Genomic DNA, 22,180 nt, shown 5'->3' with positions numbered 1-22,180 from the left:
TGAGTGGTGCCTCTCCCCCAGCTCAGGCCATCCTCTGTGTGCTGCCTTGCTGCTCTTCTGAGCCCCAGGGCTGCTCAGACATCATCCCTTTGAGTGTCCCCATGCAGAACTGCCAGCCCCTTCTCAGCTGGGTCTGCCCTTCTCTGAGGGGCCAGGCCTTGCTGGCTGAGACTGGGGAATTCATGTCCCTGTGACAGAAGTGTGGTTTTCCCATGTTAGCCTTTACTGCACATCCCCTTGGCAGCAGGCCCCTCTCAGGTGTGTTGGTGATCAGCCTCACTAAGCTCTGAGGGCCAGGCTGATGGTGATGAGGCTGCACGAGTCCATCCCCCTGGGATGGCAGAGCAGGGCAGTCAGCACTGTGCCCACCGAAGCTTTGGGAGGGGTGCAGGAAGGTCATGTGTGAGCTGCAGCACTGCTGCCCTCACTTCTGCTGGGTTCCCATGCTGCAGAGCACAGCTGGAGTCCAGGAGAATGGCTGGAGCTGCACTGCCTGAGGCCACAGCATTCCCTGTGCACCCTGGGCCCTGTCCTACCCCTACAGCAGGCTGTGTGTGTTGGCATGTGCTGTGAGCAGGAACCATAAATCACTGTTCCCAAGGGCTGTGTCCAGGTGGCAGACAGCTTGTGAAAGGCTGGCACTGAACATCAGGCAGGACCCCAACACTCAGCAAGGGCTGAGACAGCACAGGGGCAGCAACAGTGCCAGGAGTGCAGAGCCCCCAGGGCAGGGGGACAGCTGAGAGCACCAGGGGCTTGAGAGGAGCTCAGGAGAACCACCAGGTCCTGCTGTGCTGCTGCAGGAAGGTCTGGCTGCAGAGGGCAGGGCATGGTGCTCAGTCTGCACTGCCTTGGGACAGAGCTCCAGCTCTCCATGGCTCATGTGCAGCATATTGCAAGGCTGGAATGTGGCCTGCAGCACGTACAGAGGTGCAGGAATTGCACCAGAGGAGCTGCCACTGCCTGGATTCTGTTCATGTATGCAGAACAAGCTCTTCTGCTTCCAGTTACCTGTGCAAATCTTTGCCTCAGTCAGAGTGACCCCTTGAACTACAGCTGGGTGCTCCTGGAGAAATGAAAGACAGCATGTGGGCACCAAAGCAAGAGGCATCCTGTTCCCAAAGGGAAGAAAGAAATTAAATTAATCTAATTTGCTTGAACAACATTTAAAAAAGCAAGGAATTCTCAAGTCTGGGTATTAGACAAGGATCCCAGTTCTTTGAAAATCACTAACAATTATGGAGCTGCCTGATCAGACTGATGTGAACAAGACATATCAAAGGAGACAGTTTCTATGCGAAATTGGAGATCAGAGGGAGAAAGAAACACGGTTTCACAACATGAAAGAAGGCGATTCCTGCAAATTAAAATACTCGGAAGTTAAAAGTGAAGAGAAGTGTTGTGAAGGGCGTGGGCTGCATTTCCCAGCTGTGTGCTTGGAGAGGGGAGCTGGAGCCAGGAGCCTGCTCTGCTTTCCAGGCTACCTGCCTGCAGTCTGGCCATGCTGAGGGGTGCACGGGCTCCTCCAGAGCAGCCTGGCCCTGGAGACAGCCCAGGGAGGGTCTCACACATCATCCTCCCATGGTGCTGCTGCCTGGGCCCCAGCAGTGTGAGTGCAGAGCTGGAGGGACCCACTGGAGGCTCCTGCAAGTGCCCAACTCCTTCCCACTTCTCCCTGGGCTTTGCCAGGAAAGGCAGCACGAAGGACAAGATGGGCACAGCCTGTGAAAGCATAAACAGCAAGGCTGGCAAGGAGCTTTCTGCTCAACCCTCCAAGGTTCAGCAGCTGGGAGGTGGATGGGGGTGCTCATGGACCTGGTGTGAGAAGTTCAGCTCCAGATGCTGCAGGAAGGGCTGAGGGTGCAGGGTATGGGAAGCTGCTGGCTCAGGGAGGTGAAGTTCAGGATATTCTTGTGGGAAGAGACCTGCCAAGCCCTTTTTGTGTGGGCGTGCTCCTTGTGTGGCATCAAGGCTGGGTGCAGCTGTGCTCATGGCTTTGCTGTGGTTGTTATTGATTATTGATATTTGCTGTCTGAGCTGGACATAGCATCTTCCCTAGAGCTGTGGGGTATTTCCATGAGCGTGACTGGGGAGTGTGCCTTGCTGCCTTCCTGAGTGTGGATGGAGGTGATCCCAGCTTGGTTTGGCCAAGCAGGAGAATGAAGGCTGGAGAACTTAAGTTGGCTATTAGTGTATCAGGATCAAAGCCTGGGGACCTGCTGGTGGCCGAGCTGCTCTCAGACCCTCCTGGATTCATCTGCAGTAGATGAATGCAGTAAAAATTGGGTGACTGGGATGGGGGCACTCCAAGGGCAGGGCTGCTCTCCAACTTGGAGCTGCTCATTCCCTGTCTCTGCAGCCTTTGCTCTCCATCCCAGCCTGAAGAGTTAAGGGTGACCCCTTCTTCCTCCTCCTCCTGTGGTCTTGCCTTCCCAGACCTCGCTGGGGTTTGTGCTTGGGTGGTTTTTGTTCTCAGTCAAGGCAGCTCTCAGCTGCACTCTCCATTCCCTGCCAAGAGCTCAGTCCCAGCTCCCAGAGGTGGGTGCCTTCCTGGGGCATGAAGAGGAATAAACCAAATACAGTCAGATCCGCTCCGTGACAGCAGGAGCAGATCAAAGGACATTATTTGCATAATGAAGGAGTACTAATTGGGAGGGAAAGTCATTTGATTTCCTAGTGTCTAAGAGGGAATAACAAATGAGAGAAGTGCACAAACTCTCAGAGTAACTGGGAGTGCTTTGCAGCACAGCTGCCCTTGCTCTGTGCTGGGGCCAGGGCAGTGTGTGTGTACTGAGACTGAGACTGGGGGTGCTCTAAAGGCCTCTTTGTTCCAGATCTTGCCTTGGCAGTGGTCAAAGTGCATTCTTAGCAAGGAGGAGCAGCACACACAGGACATGTGATGCTCCTCTTAATGTTCTCCCAGCCAGCATCTGTTTTCAGCTTGGAAATTTCTTTGGCTGTGGGTGGTTTCTGGGGGTTTAGTCAGCTTTAGTATCTGTCTTCCATGAACTCATCCAAACTCATTGTGAACCTCTGCAGAGGGAAAAGAGAAAGGATTGCTGTTGTTATCTGATGGATCAATAGTGGCAGATGCAGGATGGTCAAGAGGATAAGGGATTTGTAAAGGGCAGAGGTGGTGCCTGGAGCCAGCCCCAGCCTATGAACCAGGCTGGAGAAGGCATTGTTTCCTACACAGGGATACCCTGCACTTGGAAGAAGCACATCCAAAATGGAAGCTGACCCAATAGCTTTATCTGGCCTCCCTTGGCACAGCAGAACCAGCTCAAAAACCAGTAGTTGGCTTTTCTGGAGAAACCAGGTCTGGCCTGGGGCATCAGGAGCAGCAGTGCAGTTGCTGTGGGAGGTTTGCAGCCTGGCAGGGAGGGCAGCTGGGTCTGTAGAGGGATGGAGAGGTCCCTGCTCAGCCCCCAGAGGGAGCTGGGCTGGAGGCAATGCCCTGGAGTCACCCAGGCTGAGGAGGGCAGGGGCTCCTGGGGAGTATTTTCACTGACTGCCCTGTGCCCACGGCGTGCCTACCAAGGAGCAGTGTGTGTGCAGGATGGGGCCTGAGCTGCAAATCCTGTTCACTGCTGTCCTGTCACCTCAAGGAGAGGCTGCTGGTCAAGATCTTGCTCTGTACTGGCACCCCAGGCTCAGCCTCTCTGGATACCCTTGGGTGAATCTCTTCAAAACATCAGAGTTGAGCAGAATCCAGCACCAAAGGGAGAGACCTGCAGCTTCAGGAAAATGTAGGATGGGACCCAGCCAACTGCCTTGGAACTGCAGGAGCTTCACCTTGTTACAGGAGGTGCTAAAATTAGCTGTATTTTGGGCTCCTTTCCTGATCTCCCTGGGGTCTGCTTAGCAGCTGTCTGCTGCACTGAGGCGTGAGCCCAAATCCAGCACACTGTCCTGTCAGACAGCTCTGCTGGTTGCACAGGATGGGTGTTGCAGCCCAGAGCTCACTTGGGGGGGTCCCTGGGGAGCAGGCAGGGTCTGGAGAGAGGAGCATGCCAGGAAAGGCATATGCTCCCATCAGAGCATCACTCCTTCCTCCCTTGGTGCATTTCACTCTCATTTCTCTGTTTAGCACCATGTCCAGATTAGACGCGATTTGGCTGTACAGACAGAAACTTGGGGTCAAGCCCTGACTCCAGCACAAAGCTGGCTGAATGCAGAAGTGATTATTGTGAAAAGAAATTGTTTAATCTCCGTGCTGGAAGCAGAGAAAAACACTTTGTTTACCATACAGCCAGAACACTTGCAGGCAATCGGATTTCCCCCACACACCCCCCTTGCTGGGGAGTGCTGAAGTCACTTTGTGTATCTGGAAGCTGCTGGGAGCTGGGGCTGCCCTGTCTGTCTGTCCTTGGTGAGGGGAGTCCTTCCCCTTGTGCACTGTGCTCTGGGTCACAGGACAGGCTCAAACACTGCTCTGCCCAGGTGGGGATCTCATCCAGCCCCTCAGGGACTTCAGCCCCTCTATGGGATGCTGTGGTTTGCTCCCCATGGCACCACGTTTATCTGCTCCATTCCAGGGGCTGGTGTGCTTTGTGCAGTGCCTTTCTCTGGCCAGATACCCCAAAAGAAGTTTCAGAGTAGCAGATTGGAGCAATTGCACCCTGGTTACTGCCCTGGGGCTTGTCCTGTGGGGTGACAGGGCTGTGCAGTGAATCTCCTCTGGGCCTGGCTTTCTACCAAGTCAGGATGTTCACAAGATTGCAAGAAACTCACTTCTGCTCCAGTAATTTTGAAGCTACTCCAGTTCTTTTTTTCTCTGGTGTCCTGCCTGAATGTGTCTGGGGTGCATCAGCCACTGCAGGTGTTTGGGGCCAGAGAAAAGCTGTAAATTGCATTGTTTATAAACTCCCTCCTGCCCCATGGCACCCAGGCACCTGGGATGGGAGTGCTGCACGCTGGCATCAGACCAGGGAATATGGCTTTGCATGACACAGCACTCCTTGCAGGGCCCCTGATGTTCTGCAGGGCTGGAGTGCCCTAGTGCTGTCCTGGAGCTGGCCAGATCCCACAGAAAGGGCTCTCAGCATGCCCAGAAAGTGTCCCTGCTCTCTGCAGGTGGCAACTGAGCCCCAGAGCTGGTCTGGAGAGCATCTGGATGCTCCTGGTTTCACCACAGAACGGTGAATGCTGCCATGAGGAGAGACAGCCAAGTTTAGCAAGTGCTGGTTTTCCCTGCTGCTCATTTGCCTCTTTGCCTGCCCAGAGCCTGGCTGTGCTTCTGTCCCTGGGGAAGTGACAGGTCCCAGGCACCTCCTTGTGGATTCAGTGCAGGGCCTCTCTGCTCGTGGATGTGTTTGGAGTTTGCCTGTCAACATTTCTTTTAGCTGAACGTGTTTGCAGTGAGTGGCATAGCAAGTGGCCTGGAGCTCTCAGCCTTTTCATGCAGGGATGGCCCCAGAGGCTCTGGGTCCTGTGGGAAGGCAGCCACAGGTGCCAGGACAGGCCTGCATTGGCATTGCAGAGGTGCCCTGCAGAGCCCATCCATGCCATGCAGGGCACTGGGCTGGGCTGCTGTGCCCTGCCAGCCCTGGGGACACTCAGCATGGCAGGGTGGCTCTGGGGGCTGCCCTCAGGGGAGGGACCCTGCAGAGACACAGCTCCTGCAGGGAAAATATCAGCGTGGTATTTTCTGAAAAATCCCTTCGCCAGGATTTCTTCTCCTGGGAAGGTGAGAAGCCTCAGCTTCTGCATGTTTTACTACTCTGGAATGTGGTCTGGAGATTGCTTATCCAAACATGTGAATCGTTTTTATTTCATAACCAATCACAGCCAGCTGTGTCGGACTCTCTGCGTCAGTCACAAGTTTTTATTATTCATTCTTGTTAAGCCTTCTGTCTGTATCCTTCTCTTTCTTTGGTATAGTTTTAGTATAGCATTCTAAAATAGAATAGAATTTATATAATCAATACAATGTAATTAATATACTATAATTAATATAATATAATATAATATAATATAATATAATATAATATAATATAATAATAATTCTCAACCTTCTGAGAACATGGAGTCAGATTCTCATCTCTCATCTCTTTCTGGGGACCCCCACAAACAGCTCAGTGGGGCATCACGGGCACCTCTGGGCGTGGGCAGCCCCTCTTGCCCTGCTGACCCTGCTCACAGCAGAGCAGGGATGCTGCTGGCAGAGCTCAGGGCTGGCTGCTGGCCCTGGCACATCTCCAGGATGGCTCAGGGTGAGGAATGGGGACAGCCCAAGCAGGGCCCATGGGGACAGAGGATGGCTGGCAGCCACAGCCAGCTAGGCTGAGGGAAGTGAGGGTCTTGCTCTCCCTTCCTTCTGGAGGAAATCAGGGTTTGTTTGATCTGCTGTGTCAGAGCTCACCGTTGCAGAGGGAGAATTAGAGATGGATTCTGACCTGTTAATTTTTATGTAACATTGTTGGTTTCCTCTGATCTGTGGAGTGAGCTTGTTGGGGGAGGAACCAAGGTCTTATCTCATTTTACATGTCTAATTATCTCTCTGGATATGGGCTCAGGCTCCTTGGTTATGGGAGGCGGGTGATAGAGTACATGATGGATGTTTAGATTTTATTTAGTGTATCTTTTATGGCTAAGGCATGTGCCAGAAAACTAAATAAAAGCTGTACATTCTGTACTTGCTGTGGGCAGTGCTGTGCTTGGAGAGCAGGGACTAATATTGGAGCAGGGTGGGAGCCAGGGAAAGCTTGTCTCTGCAGGAAGGAGGGGACCAGGTTCAGCTGAAATTGAATACCACTGCTCTTCACATGGACAGGGAAGGGTGGGAAGGGGATAAATGGAGGCTAGGGGAGGGTGCTGGAAAGTTAAACTAATAAATTCCTGATCCCCTTTAGGTGACCTTGAGCAGGTATCTTTGCAGACAAGAAGTCAAGGCACAAAAAGGGGTCAGTGCACCCTACCTGGCTGATGTTGCTCTTTTGTTAATGAGATGCTGTGAGGGCAGGTGGGGAAGGGCAGAGCCTTCATCACCTCTGGCATTGCTGGCTGCAGCCCAAGGGCACTGGGGCCCCTCTCTGCCTCTGAGTGAAGGTGTCTTGCTGCAATGCTGCTTGGTTTCCCTTGCCCTTGAGCAGAAAACTCTGGTCCCAAACGTGGGGCTTCCCCCTGGCACCTGGAGCTGGAGCTGCTGCCCTGTTTTTCCAGTTCTTGGGAGTGCCCAGCAGGTGTGGGCCAGGAGCTTTCAGTGCTGGCACAGGAAACCTGAGAGCAGCAGCCTCCCTCACCTATCCAGGGCATGGCTTGGAATGGTGACACAAACCATGCTCTGGGTGGGCACAGTCCTGCCTCCTCTTCAGACTCTGCAGCTTGGCAGCATCCAGGTAAATTCTGGAACACAGAGAGTACAGCTGTGCCTGACAGGGATGGATTAGGAGGTGAGTTGTGCAATTGAATGAATGCATCTTGAGATGCAGAGTCTGGTGCAAACATTTAGTGGCCAGCCTGCCTCTCCTGATCCCTGCCTTGGGATGACTGCACAAACAGGGCTGGAGCAGGAGGCTGTGGTGTGGTCCTTGGGGCACCTGCTCTGTCTGCAAATGTGCAGTCCTGACACAGGGTGTACAGGGCAAGGGCAGGGAAATAAACTGATGGGCTTGTGTCCCTGTGGGTGAGGGTTGAATCTCCTAACCCTCAGCAGGAACAAGTGGTTCTTGGGGTGAAAGATGTTTGTGCAAAGCCAGCAGGGTCTGCCTGTGCTGCAGGGGCAGGAGTGGTGCTACTGTGGGCACTGGGCTCTCAGCTGATTGCTGCCAGGCTGTGCCCTCCCTTGTTCCCAGGGGCAGGTGTCACAGACATCTTTTATGAAAAATCCTTTCCTTAGGATTTTTCCTCCTGGGAAGCTGAGAGGCCTCAAGAACAAAATGTAAACATTGATTATCTGCTGCTGTGGAATGCAACAGGTGGATCTTTGATTGGTCCATGTTGGTTGTTTCTAATCATTCGCCAATCACAGTCAGCTGGCTTGGGCAGAGAGTCCAAGCCACAAGCCTTTGTTATCATTCTTTATTATGCTATTCTTAGCTAGTCTTCTGATGGAATCCTTTTTTCTATTCTTTAGTATAGTTTTAATGTAATATATATCATAAAATAATAAATCAGCCTTCTGAAACATGGAGTCAGATCCTCGTCTCTTCCCTCAGTCTGAGACCCCTGTGAACACCATCACAGGCAGGTACTGCTTGCTATGATCCTCAGACTTTGGCACCTCCAGCATCCCTAGGAGGCTTCTCTCCTGCAGCTGGGAGAAGGATGTTGGAGACCCTGGTGTCATCTCCCTCCTCTGGTCCCTGTTTTTGCCTTCTGATCAGAAGCTTCCCGAGGGAGCGTGCCAGGCTGCCCGGGGGAATGTGCAGGGCTGGTGTGGGAGTGATGTGCCTTGGCTCATACCTGCCTGAAGGAGCTGTGTTATGGCAGGGAGAGGAGGAGGAAATGCAGCAATAGTATTTCTTGAACAGTTGTTTGCCAGGCAGAGAGCCAGTGTTGCCGTGGTGTAAAATCTGGACGTGCCTGGCAGGGATGCACCATAACTCCACTGGAGACAGCAAAGCATAAATAAGTTGACTCAAACTAGCTTGTTGCTGAAGACTGATGAGGGGGATTCTCCTGTTATCAGCAGAGCTGCAGCTCTGAGAAGGCTGCCAAGGAGAATGAAAAGCAACCATGGTAACTGCTCGTTTCCCTCAGTGAACACCCTTTCCAGGAGATCAGAGTGAACTGGACAGGGGGAGCCTGTGCATCCCAGCTGCTCACAGCAGCACTGTGCTGTGCTGCCTCATCTCCTGCCTGAGTCTGGGCAGGGCTGGTGCAGGAAATCCCTGCCTTGCCTGCAGCCTCTGGGCTTGGATGAGGAGGAAGGCACCAGGGACTGAAGCTCCTCTTCCTCCTCTGGATAGTTTCAGCTCCATATCTGCCTCCTGTGACACAGGAACAGAGGAACAGAGGCTGCTTTTGTCTGACTGCTGCCAGTGCTTGACCTCTGGGCAGGGATGAACCAAATCTGGTGCTGGAGATGGAACATGTTAGCCTGTCCTCAGAGTGCTTTGGTCACACCACCTCCTCTCTCAAGGTGTCTCTAGGCAGGGGTAGGCTTCCCTTCCTTTCTCCCTTCTGTTGTCTCTCTGCATCTCAGCCCCTTTGCTCCTGCCCCCACCCTCATGTCCTGGGTCCTGCTTTTGTTAAATTGAACATGATGTCAAATTAAAGCCATCACAGGGACAGTTGGAGTGAAGTACCCAGTTTAATGAGGCAGCCTTGAAAATCAATAACTTAATTGCAGACATTTGATGGACTTTTATCCAATTTATAGTCCTCCTGCCCTGCTACGTGTAGAGCATGAGGACCTGGTGCTATGTCTGGGTGAGTGAAAGCCTTTCCTCTCCTCAGGCTGCTGTCCCTGGGCAGGTCTGCCTGCTGCAGTGTGGGTCAGGCCCCAGCTGGGTGGTCCCTCTGTGCTGGAGGTGACCTTGTCACTCACTCTGTGCTGACAGGAGGGCACGTGCCAGTATGACATCCCCACGTGGTCCAGTAGAAAGCTACTGGGGGAAAGCTCCCATCTGATCAGAGCAGTGATCTCCTGGAGAGCAGGTCCTGCTCCAGGATCCTGTCCCTGCTGCCACTCTGCAGCACACCAGAGACATTTGTGTCTGGAGTCCTGGCTCTCAGGTGTTGGTGGGGAGGTGATGCTGCATTTGCACCCAGCTGTTCTCCTTCCCCTCATCATGTGCAAGCAATCAGTGTTGGGCCCTGCTCTGAGGTCTGTGCTGCTCTTCTAAATTCCTGCCTGACTTTCTCTTTCCCTCCTTGTCCCTGCTGCAGGCACCTCTGTGATGCAGGTGATGGCCTCTGATGCCGACGACCCCACCTACGGGAGCAGTGCCAGGGTGGTCTACAGCGTGCTGGAGGGGGAGCAGCACTTCACTGTGGACAGCAAAACAGGTGAGCAGCACCCAGCTGGGCTGGGCCACAACATCCCACATGGCTGTGAGCCACATCTGTGCCTCCCTGCTGGCCACTGGTGCTGGATGCTGCTGGCAGGGCTGTTGCAGAGGAAGCTGCTGCCCAGCTCCATGCCCTGCCTGCAGCAGGATCTGCAGCTGCATGCCCAGAGTGCCTGGTCTGCACCTGCACTGGCCAGAGCTCCTCTCTGCCTGGAGCAGGAATGCCCCCACAGGCACATAAAACTTCAGTGGAGAAGGTTTAAATACTACCAAAGGGGCCTTACCAAAGGCTGCATCATTATCACCAGGGCTTTGATTAAAGGTAACACTTTAAATTAAGGATAGGTTTATAAATGTTCTATTAATATTTAATGAAAGAACAGTAGAAGCTGCTCCATTCCTTAATAACTTATAATAGAGCCTGTTGTAAAATGCCTCTGTAATAAATCCCTGGCAGATGATGCTCTGACATACTGGTTAGAGTAGACCATAACCAGGAGATGTTGGGGTATATATTCTCCTTGCCTCCCAGGAGTTTGACTCTCATTACCCTTAATGAGAGCCTCACAAGCTTGCTAAGAAAGGAAGACACTCAAATGCTAATAAGGGATATTTAAGGCACAAAGCATGCAGTAAAGTGCCCTGTAGTTTAAGGAAAATTTGTCAAAGGACAAGCAGGCTGAGGAGCTGCAGCTTGTGCTGGAAAACTGGACAGCAAAGTCCTCCCCACCCTATTGCTGAACCACAGTGGCATGAACTGGGCTGGAGTCCCAAGTCTCTGTCAGGCTGATCTGTGTCTGTGCTGATATTTTCTAAGGCTGGGATTTGTTTGGAGATGCTGGTGTAAGTGTGAAGAAGGTCTGTGTGCCTGAGCCTCTGCACCTGCAAGAAACCCTCCAGCTCCTGACAGTGCTCTGGTGCACATGGAGAAGCTGGGCCCAGCCCTGGCTCTGCCACCAGCCCAGCTGCTGCTGAAGGAATGCTCAGATTTGGGGGTTTGGGAGTTCCTGCACACTCCTGACACTGTGGCCTGTGCTGGGAAATGCCTCTGTCTGGACTGAGGTTGGTGCAGGGGGGAGAGGGCACAAGCAGCAGGCTGGGGCTGTACCCACGCCTTGCTCAGGAGCTGTTGCACCTGGGCTCTCTTCTCTGCCAGATTTGCTTTGTTTTATATTGTGTGTGTAGGAACAATAGGCTAACCACTGAAAATTCAGGTGCACGTGAGATCCTGCTAATGTGAGACAGCTTTGTGTGAGTGAAGTCTGGCTGCTGGAATGGAGAGGGACCACTGGGAGCCAATGCACAAGCCAGGACGTGCAGAGGCTCAGCTTCCTGCCACATTAATGCTCTGTATTAAGGCATAAACTAAAATGTGCCCTGTGGGACTATGGTGAGAATTAATGTCACTCTGGGAATCCAAGCTTCTTGATTCCTTGACTTTTTGTATCTTAATTCTCAAGCTGGCTGTTTCATACACTGGGGGGTTGATTTACTGTTTTACTTGCTTGTGTTTCACAAAGGCAAAATTGCTGACAGTCTGCAGAAGACTCCAGCCCCTCTTGAGCATGTCTGCTTGCAGGATATCTGGCTGCTAACACAGGTGTTGGGGCTGACTCTGGGGTCCCTGAGCTGCAAATGGCCTGTGGCAGCTGCCTCCCCAGCACTGCAGGGCTGCAGCTCTGCCCATCAGCCCCTCAAGTTGTGGCTGCAGTGCTGTGGGGGCACAAAGTGTCATCATATCCATCCAAACACACACCAACCTGCTCCCACCCTCATTCTGTTAGAACAAGACTTTATGCTGCACAGGGGAATCCAAGTCTGATTGCCCGAGGTGGCCCAGCTTCTGCCCCGAGCATAAGATTTAATTATCCATAGCAGCAGCGCAGCTCTCAGAGCCACCATTGTTATTAATGGCCATAAAAAGAACCATAAAAACTTGGCATGTTACATTTCTTATAATATATGATAATGAAGAACAATTTGATTTCCATTTTTGGTTTTGACCTCCTTCTCTGCTGTTTCTTGCAGGTGCATGCATGCATGTGCTGCCTTGCACAGCACCTCAGCCCTGACTCCTTCCAGCACAGGTTCTCTCTTCCCCCCTTGCCTTGTGCTCTTTTCACACCCTCCCTCATAGCACAGGTACAAAAGTGGTTTCCATGCCTGTGTACATGAACATGGACCATGTGTAGCTGACTTTGTCTCCTGTTCATGGATGTTTGCAGCTGTAGTGTTCAGCTGGGATTTTGTATTCAATGGACCTTTCAGAGGCAAACCCAAACTGTCTGGCTGCTGTGCTGTGCCAAGTCCTGCCACTCAGTAAGCCCTGAGTGCCTGTAGCACCTCGGGTCTCTTTGGAGGGAGACAAGCATCTAAATGCTGGAATAGTGGGAGCAGCAGGATGGCATTTATGCTGCAGGAAGATTCCAGAATTGAATGGTGGTGAAGAGAAAGCACAGCTGATGCACACGAGCTTTTCTTTCTTTCATATACAGCAGCCACTCTCATGCTTTGAGATTAGTTTCAGAGACTGAAACTTGTGTTGTGTACACCAAATCAGGTTCAAGAACTTCACCTGTGTGTGCTGGAGGTCAAGGCTGGCTTTCTTTTTGTGTGAGTGGGGAGCTTTATATGCATAAGCCTTTGAGGCAAGGTTTTCTTGCCAGCTGTAAGAATATCCCCATGGCTTGTTGCAAGAGCCTGCAGGCATTAAGCTTTGTGAGCTTTGTGCTGCCTTCCTCTCTCAGACAGGGTGCAGGCAATCTTTGCTCCTTGCAGCAGGTGAGCAGCAGTGCCCGTGCTGTGGCTGCCCTGATCTGCTCAGGAGGCTGTGCTCTCACAGCAACCAGCACACAGCTCTGCCTTGCTGCTTCCAGGGGGAACAGCCTCTTCTGCTGCTGTGCTGGGTGTTGGCTCTGGGTGAGAGCACTGATCTGACAGCAGAATCCCCCTCGCTGCTGCTGGGCCACAAGCCCAGCTCTCCCAAAGTTACACAGGGTGGGAGGTTTAGTGGCAGCTCCAGAAATCCCATCCTCACCAAGATCTTTCAAGCTTATTCTTTTCCAATATGGAGATGTGCACCTGAGTGTGGGCTCTCTGAGTGCATTTACACGAGAGGAGAAATTTGTGCATTTAAATCCATGGGCTGCTGCTTGATACCACCCTGCATTCTCTGTACCACTGCAGATTATTCACCTTTATAGGGGCAAATCTCTCTTTTGGCAGGCAGCTCGTGTCTGCTCCCCTGTCCTTTGCAGTGCCCTCTCTCATCCCTGGCAGTGTGGCTGGAGACTCACTGCTGCCTGTGATCCCTTCCTTGCGAGGGAGCCTGAAGCTGCTCAACACCCCACAGCCTGCTGTCCCTGTTTCCAGCAGCCTTGTTCATCCTTTTGTAGGGATATTGAGTGTGATAGAGCAACCACAGCATGGAACACCATAGGTTTCATTATGTTTGCCTCCTTAAAAGCCAGCTTGTCAGTTTGGGGCTGTGCATGGGAGCCTGGCTCTTTACCGTAAGGAAGAGGTTGTTCTTCAAATCTGTCACTGCTGAATGCAGGGAAAAGGCAGAACTCAGAAGGTATTTGAAATGCAGTCTGGCATTTGTGATGACTTAAACCAGCTCCTGAGTTCTAGAGCCTGTGTCCTGATTTAAAGACTGAGCCATAAGGGCTTGGAACTTTTTATGCCAGGGAGAATGGAGATACTGGTCTGCTGGGATGAAGCTGATGGTTATTTGTGTGTAGTTCTCAGTTATTTCAGCCCTACCTGCCAGCCTTGCTGTGTTTGGAGACAGACCTGCCTGGTCCTGGGGCAGCGAGGCTGGGCTGGGAGAGGAGCTATGGCTGGGAGCCTGCTGCACACTGAGCTGTTAGTGTGTGTGATGGGGTGGTGGGAGGCAGACACATTTCTCTGCTGCTCTTGCCAGTTTGTTAAAAACACTCCTTGGTGCCTGGAAACACAGATGTGTGTCTCTGTGTGCCCAGAGGTTATGCAGGTCTGTGCCCCATCCCTGTCCCTTATCCACCAGAGCTGTGCACAGGCACAAGGGACGCTGAGTGTAAGGCACGAGAGGCTGCAGAGAAGCCACATCTATTTAAGGGGATTCCTCTTGTCAGTGAGATTGAACATTAACAGCCCTTTTCTGAGACTGTGCAGGAACTTCAGTTGATTTGGGACCAAATTGTATGTTTGGTCATCTTGAGGAAATTAGAGTGTATCTACTAATGTGCTGAGGGAATTAATGTTAAGTGATGAGGGACTTAGCTGCTAAAAGAAGGGACAAAGGAAGGGTGAGTGTGCTGGCTCTGCACTGGCATGGGCAAGGCTGATTGCAGCCTGGAACAAGCCCTTGTTAGGTGCTTCCTGAACCTCCTGACCCTTTGTGCCTTGTATTTCACTCAGAGCACCTTTAGCTTCTTCCTCTCAAATTGTGCTGAGCTGAAGGACAGGATGGGGGCTGGAGGGAGACTGAAGTGCTGGTTCTCAGAGCCAAGACCTCTTCTGCAAGGGCTGACCTCCTCCAGGATGTGTGCTTCCAGCAGGACTGGTGTCTTGGCAGATATATTGGTATTTCTGTGTCCCTGCAGGCAGGTGAGGGCACAGGTGAGGAATTGCAGTCAGTTTGGCAGGTGCCTTGCCATTCCTGGCCTGAGGCAGAGATGGGTTTGATCTGACTGACCAGGCTGCTGGCAGAAATTAATCTGCTTTAGCCAGCTAAATAGGAGAGAGAGATAGAGGAGACAGACCCAGATTCTTCTCAGGCATGGATAGAGGGGACAGACCCAGATTCTTCTCAGGCATGCACACGAAAGAGACCCAAATGGCAGGAAGACAAGAATTGTCACCATGATGGTGGCACTTCCATCCCTGGAGATACTAAAAGCTTGACTCTTTATGGCCCAGGTTAATCTCATCTGCCTTTGAGGACTGCCTGCTTTGAGCTGTGATGGATCAGGAGCCTCCTCAGGATAGGTCCCTGTTTGTTACTTCCTGACTTTCTGGCTTGTTGCTCCTCCTGCCCTCAGCTGGAAGGTGCCTTGTCCAGGCAGCCTCTGAGGATGTGGACATCTGACCTAGAGGCACCTGAGAGCAGAGCAAAGGCCATCATGATGGGATTCCTGGAAGGCAATTACCTGCTGAGTGCTTTGTCCTGCTTTGTTTTTGTCACCCAAAGAGAGTCTGCTGTTGGAGCAGATTCTGTGGTATTTATGTGATGCTCTAAGTGTCCCCTTGCCTGGTAATTATACTGATTAATCTAGATCATGCTGGAAAGCCACATGTGCCTTGTACCAGAGGGTATGCCACCACGTGTCCACATTATTCAGCTGTAACAGATAGTGACAAGAATGGGGCAGACAAGCCTGAGCTCGAGGTTGTTCTTGCTTTGTTAGCAGTGTCTGGGAAAGACAAGGTTTGTCAGTTTTTCCAGCTGGAAAGAAGGTGAATCTTGGGAGATGATAGCAATGGCTTTTCTGTGCTCTCTGTACAGCCTTGAGGAAGGAAAGTCTGTGTCTCCATCCCTTGCAGCTCCTTTGCAGAGTCCCTGGGGGTCAGGTTTTGGGAGCTATCTTGGCTCTGGAGGATGGGACCATGTGGGTTTGCTGCTGGTAAGTGTTTGAGGCAGTGCCCTTAGTGCCACAGGGATGTGGAGCACGTGTGGAGACCCTGATCTGCCACAGCCATCAGCAAATGGTGAGAGGTGCCTCAGCCTAGGAGACGAAGCCAGCCTGACTCGGGCTGGTGGCCTGGTGTGGCCCGTGCCATTTGGGAATAGCATCCCAGGGACAGTCCTGATGGGCTCCTGGAGGTCTGGCAGTCTGTCTGCAGCAGATCCCCCCCCTTTCCAAGATGGACTGGGCACACCACAACATGAGAGGGAGTTTCTGATCAGTCTCCACCCCTACCACAGGCAGAGATTTTGTCTGCCTTGTGCTGCTGGAGGAACAGGAGGTGGCTGGGGACATTGGCCCCACTCTGCCTGTGCCAAACAGCCTGGACTTGCTCCCTGTTGGGACGAGTGACCTTGGAGGTGTTCTGGGAAGTGCCTGAGCACTTTCCTCCCATCCTGCATGGCATATTATGAGCTATATCATTACGAGCAGCTCAGTTAAGTCATTACAGCCTTGGTGAATGCATGAGCTTTTTCCCTCTCATCCCAATTCATCACTATTGTGCTGACATGAATCATTTTCATTATAAAATGCTTCAGACCCCGTTAATTAACAGAATTGCTTAAATTTCAATGAGACAGTGCTTGCCCAGAAATAAGGGTTTTGTATTCACGGTGGGGTGGCAGGAGGGGCCTGTCAGCACGAGCAGCTGGCCTGGCCCCTGAGCCCTGTGGCTTTGTGCAGGGCTGGCCCAAGTGGGAGGGTGCCATCCGTGCTGGGATGGGTCCTTCCCTCATTTCCTGCATCCCCTCTGCCTCTCTGTGTGAGGGTCTGAACAGCTCCCTCTGAGCAGAGCAGGTGAATGAGGGGGTCAGAGCACACCCTGGGCCCCCTCACAGGATAATCACCTGCTCCCTTGTCTGTGGGGCTGAAGGCAGGAGGGTCCAGGTAATTACAGAACCTGAAGTGACAGAGGGACAAAGGAGGCTGGGTGATAATTGTGCCTATCCTGGCTTCACTCACTCATAAACCACTGGTCTGCTTATGGTTGGGGCGACCTTGGAGTAAAACAAAACCTACAAAAATTAGACCACACCTCTAGACTGAGAGCAACCCCTCAAGGTGCTAATAGCACCCAGACCCAATACAATTGATTAATGGACCAAGCTACCCCAGGGATAACAGCACAGTCTCCTCTGAGAGCCCGTATCAATGGGGAGGTTTACAACCTCTGTGTTGGATCAGGACATCCTGGTGGTGCAGCCACTACCAAGGGTTTGTTTCTGCAGTGATTAACAGTCCTACCTGATCTGAGTTCAGACCTGCTCCCTCATCTATGGGGCTGAAGGCAGGAGAGTCCGGGTAATTACAGAACCTGAAGTGACAGAGGGACAAGGCAGGCTGGGTGATAATTGTGCCCATCCATGAGAGCTGGAGAATGGCAACGATCTGAAATGGTGGTTATGTCTTTATAATAAATCCTAACAATGCTAATCATTGGGATAATTGCTAGTTTCACAAAGGAAGGAGTGATAAATGTCTCCTGAACAGTTTTGCCTGCACCTGTAATGTCATGCAAAGGGCGAGGAATTTCATCCTCCCAGCTCAGTGGCATTTCTGGCTGAGCCCTGGTCTGGAGATGCCCAAGGCCACAGCAGACACATGAATGGGAAAACTGGAAACCTGCTGGCTGTGGATTAAAGATACCTGGTAGCCTTGGGCTCTATCCCTGTACCATACCTTGGCTCCTTGCAGCCTGCTGGAACTCAGCTCCCCCTCTGCTTGGACCTTTGATGCTCCAGCACTGCTCGATGTGCTGCACATCAGCAAATGGATTGCAAGGTGCTCAGACCACCGGATGGTTCTCTGCTGTTTGTTCAGCAAGAGGGGAGCTCCCTGTTCCCCCTGGGTCAGACCTCTCACTGGGGACCCTTTCCAGCAGCCTCCTCCAGTCTGTCCCTAGCACCAGGCAGGATTAGTGGTGAAACAAAGCAGAGATGAATTTGCAGTTCACAGTAGGAGGAGGTAAAGCTGATAGTTAAACAGAAAACGCTGGAAGAGAGAGGATTTACAAAAACATAAACCAATGTCTAAATCTGTGGGAATGTTAAAGAACTGAGCTGGAAGGGATTTTAAGATGATTCCTGTCTATTATGGGCTGCTGCTGGTACAGTGGGACTGGAATGTGGTGCTGATGACCTTGTATCCATGTAGCACTCCTTCCTTCCTGACTCTGCTGCCACTTCAGACCAGAGTCTTTTCTTTCCTTCTTTCATCCTCAATTTTTTCCCCCTACTTTGTTTCCATTTAAATGAAACAGTCGTGGGTGACAGATAATTTCTGCCATGCACTGAGTTTTCAGGCTTTTACTGCTCTTTGTTTCTTGCTTTACATTCCTTTATATTTTAGTCCTGACCATTTCCCCAATCCCAGATGAATACTGGAGACCTATAAACATAGGTTTTAAGAGAGTTACTTTTGTAAGAAGTACTACCACACCATTCATTTTGTTAAGCTCCAGTGCATTCTCTGACACAGAGCATGTGTTTTGTTGCCTCTGGTCTCTTTAACTTAGAAGGACACTTGTAATTAAGGGGTTTTGTGCAGACAGACTTTTAGAAATGTGCTGCCCACACCTCCATTCTCCAAATCACACAATTCCCCCCGTGCCCAGGCCATGGCACGTTGTAGATGGAGCCTGGGCAGGGGCACCCCTGTTCTGTGAGGGGTGCTGCAGCAAGCCTGGCTCCTGCTCAGCAGATCAGGACAAGTGGGCTGTTGCAGATGTGTGCCAGAGGGGTTTTGTGACTCAGCCTGGGTTTTTACAGAGCAGACCTCGAGGCTGGCCCCAGCACAGCCCCCGCATTTGGATGGGGGTGAGGATGAGTCCTCTCTTCCTGTGACTCCTGCCCCCTCTGACCTCCACAGATCTTCCACCCTGCTCCCAGTCACCCTGGAGGAAAGCACAGACCTCCTCTGTGCCAGGGTTTAACCCAGTGGGAGCTGCAATAGCCCACAGGAAAAGCAGCACTTGGGACTCTTTCACGCTTCATGAGGAGACTTGCTGGGAGCAGGTTGGGCTTGTGGCCATCCCTGGGCTTCAGGAGAAATTTTGGGATGTTTCTGGCTGGCTGACAACCTCCTGGGCTTGTTCTTCTCCCCCTCGGTGCCCTTCTCTCCCCTTAGTTGGCTTTTGCTGACATGATCTCTTGCAGAGGGGTTCAGCAGGCACTGGCTGTGGCCAGCAGTGTGTTCCTGCAGCAGAGCTGGCCAGCAGCACCAGGGCTGGGGCTGGGGACAGTGTGAAGGGAGGTGACAGTGCCTTCTTCTGTGCACTGGTGAGATGTAAGTGCTGTACCTGACACCAGATGTGATTCTGTGGGATACCAGAGTGAGCCCAGGGAAGGCCCTTAAGGTTGGTGCAATATTGGAGCATCTGCCCCATGTGAAGAGGGAGATCCAGCTGATCCAGGTCTGGATCTTGTCCAAAGTAATCTCCAGCAAGCCCTTCCAGCCCCAGGCTGTGTGTGGCTCTGTGACTGCCCTGTGACAGCTCTGTGCTCATGTGCTGCTGTTTGCAGGTGTGATCCGCACGGCCGTGGCAGACCTGGACCGCGAGACGCAGGACCGCTACGAGGTGGTGATCCGTGCCACAGACATGGCAGGGCAGCTGGGGGGGCTCTCAGGATCCACCACCGTCACCATCGTGGTCACTGATGTCAACGACAACCCGCCACGCTTCCCTCAGAGTGAGTGCTGCTGCCCTGGGGGGCACTGGAGCATGTCCTGCTTCCTCTGGGTGCTGGGGTGGAACCTGAGGCTGAGCCAGCCTGGCCACCCCAGGGTGACAATAACCAGGAACCATGGCACACACAGCTCCTGGGTCTGGAGGTGTCCCTGCCTGGGTGCCAGATCTCTGCCCCAGTGCAGGGCCTGGAAGCAAGCATGGCTTGCATGGCAGGAGAGCAGGCCCAGCCCTTTCCTGAGCCCTTCCAAGCAGCTGGAAGCCAGCAAGGTCCACCATGCTGCTGTCCCTTGGGAGCTTGGCTGCTGGCCTGGCCCCTCCTGGCTGCTGTGCGAGACCTTGTCACACCCTTGCCCAGTGCAAGGACAGTGACACTGCTCAGGGACAGCAGCCTTGTCACAGCACAGCTCTGTATTCCAACCTGCTGCCAGTGGCCTGGTGCTGGTGTCTGATCTGGGACCCTGCCCAGGCAAGGTGCGGGGTGATGCTGCTGTGAGGGGTGGGCTGTGAGGGCTCTGCAGTGCTCTCTAGCAGCTTAAGGCTGGCAGGCCAGGGAAGGGGCTGCAGCTGGGGGAGGCTCAGCTCTTGGACTGCATCTCCCAGAAATCAGAAATTGCTAAAGAATCTTTGCAAGGAATCAGAGAGCACTGATTGCAGAGCAGTGTCCACGCAGAGAAATCAGCCCTTACTTCACACAGCACCTGCAATGTCAGTGCTCCCCGGTTATCTTCCTTCAGCCCTTGTTTTTGGCTGTATTTACTTCTCCTCTTGGGGCATTCTGGACTGTGGGCACGGTGGGGTTTGAGCAGCCCTCCCAGCCCAAAGGTGCCCCAGGGAAGTGTGTGGAGGGTGGGGGGCAGTTCAGAGGCAGGAGCAGTGACCTTGGTGCCCATTTCTCCTGCAGAGATGTACCAGTTCAGCATTGTGGAGACGGCCCCCGTGGGCACTGCCATCGGGAGGGTGAAGGCAGAGGACTCTGACGTTGGGGAGAACACGGACATGACATACCAAGTGAAGGATGAGGAAGGGGTGGAGATGTTCAAAGTCACCACGGACAGCAATACCCAAGAGGCTGTCATCACAGTGCAGAAGGTGAGAGTGGTGATTGACTAGGGAGGGCACAGCTCCCTAGGAGGACCCTTTCCTTTGGGGACTGCTGCTGTTGAATCTGAGTTGAAGAAAATGCTCTGAGTGCTGCTCCAGCAGTAGCAGCTGCATTTTTGTGCCTGCTGATGCAGGGAGAGACCTGTCTCTGCTCTGCCTGCATGGCAAAGCACAGGGCTGTGTCTGAGAGGAAATGCTGAAAAGGAGCAGCACAGAGTGCTTGCTGGAGCCCCCCAGGGTGGCTTGGGGGTGGCAGTGAAGCAGTGAGCTGTGCAGAGGAGGCACCATGCATAGGACTATGGGGAGGAATGCTTACAGCTGTTATTGATAGCACCTGTTAGAGGAGAAAAATGCCTACCTAATTCCTGTACCTGACCAGCAGCACTTTAACTGTATCTGCTTTTGGTGGCAAAAACAATCAAGCAAATACTTGGTGCAGGCAGGAAAGAATGATTGTTCTTCAAGGCCACTGTATGCAGCTTGCCTCCCCTGTAGAAATAAGAGCAGGGTGATTAATGATGAAAACTCGCTCATGTGCAGCACACACTGTGCTGTCTTCCTAGTGAATCCTGGCTGCTCACAGCTTGGGCACCCTGTTGGGGGCCCTGAGGGGAGTGGGATGGAGGCTTCTGCTTCCTCCTGCCCCCTTTGTGTGGGTGCTGCTGGCAGAAGGGCAAAGCAGAAGCGCCCAGGCTTGGGAGCAGGTGGCTCTAGTGGCTCTAGGGCTGCCCCAATGTCTCTGGTGAAGGAAGGAGCAGCAGAGGGGCTCCTTGGGCTGGCTGTGGCTTACCCTGTTCCCTTCCCTCTTCCCCAGCCTCTTGACTACGAGTCAAAGAAAGTGCACACTGTGGTGGTGGAGGCCCTCAACAAGTTCGTGGACCCGCGGTTCGTGGACCTGGGCACCTTTCGGGACCAGACCATCGTGAGGGTCTCAGTGCTGGACGTGGACGAGCCCCCCGAGTTCCGGCCCCCCTCCAACCTGCTGGAGGTGCAGGAGGATGCCCACGTGGGCTCTGTCGTGGGGGTGGTCACTGCCCTGGACCCGGACACAGCGAATCACCCTGTCCGGTAAAGCACCATCCCACCCTCACATCAGCCAGTCCAGCACAGGGCATGGGGACACCTGCAGGGGACACCTGGCCTGGGAGGGCTCATGGCTGGGGCAGAGAGGGTGGGAGAGTGCAGGTGAAAGAGGCAAGGGCTGTATGGGTGGCCAGTGTGTGTGTCATGGGACAGGCAGCTGGCAGGTGAGTGGCAGCCCATGCACAGCGGTGTCTCAGGTGCCAGATACGTCACTGACAGGTGACAGCTTTGTGAGCTCAAGGGAGTGCCAGGAAAGGTGGCTGGGTGATGCTTGTGTGTCCTTGCTGCTGACAGCAAGGTATCTGCAGTGGCACCTGACAGTAGGAGTGGCAGGAGGACGGTGGTGAAGGGTGAGAAATGAGGTGAGGCTTGGGAGGTGCAGCCCAGCTCTGTGTGCGTGCATGTGTGCATAGGATCAAAGATCAGAGGAGTTTATATTTGGGCAGGGGACATAATCCAGGCAGCAGCTTATCTGCACAGGACATTTCCCATTTCCATTTAATTTGTGGCTAAAGAGATTGTTACCTTGTTAAATTGTTATTACCTAAGGCACAAAGCAGCCTTCTGGCCCTGCCAACTGGCCTGAGTCACAAGCAGTTGGGTTGGAAATCTGGTGTTCAGAAAACATCCTCAACGTGTGGAAAATTTCCTTGAAATGTGTGTTCTGGTGCCAGGTGCCGGCG

General features: G+C 52.8%; 1 protein-coding gene across 1 annotated transcript in view; it reads left to right on the top strand.

Annotated features, from left to right (window-relative positions):
* The window catches only part of CDH22 (cadherin 22), a 79,830-nt gene that overhangs the window by 32,029 nt on the left and 25,621 nt on the right, over positions 1–22,180 (top strand). Inside the window, exons 4-7 of the mRNA XM_059480920.1 lie at positions 9,835–9,954; positions 19,147–19,314; positions 20,215–20,402; positions 21,229–21,482. Of these exons, the coding sequence (XP_059336903.1) occupies positions 9,835–9,954; positions 19,147–19,314; positions 20,215–20,402; positions 21,229–21,482 (730 nt within the window). The remainder of the gene's footprint in view (positions 1–9,834; positions 9,955–19,146; positions 19,315–20,214; positions 20,403–21,228; positions 21,483–22,180) is intronic.

Source organism: Ammospiza nelsoni, chromosome 12, assembly GCF_027579445.1.
Source record: "Ammospiza nelsoni isolate bAmmNel1 chromosome 12, bAmmNel1.pri, whole genome shotgun sequence".
NCBI classification, from domain to species: domain Eukaryota; kingdom Metazoa; phylum Chordata; class Aves; order Passeriformes; family Passerellidae; genus Ammospiza; species Ammospiza nelsoni.
This window is presented reverse-complemented; position numbering and strand designations above follow the sequence as displayed.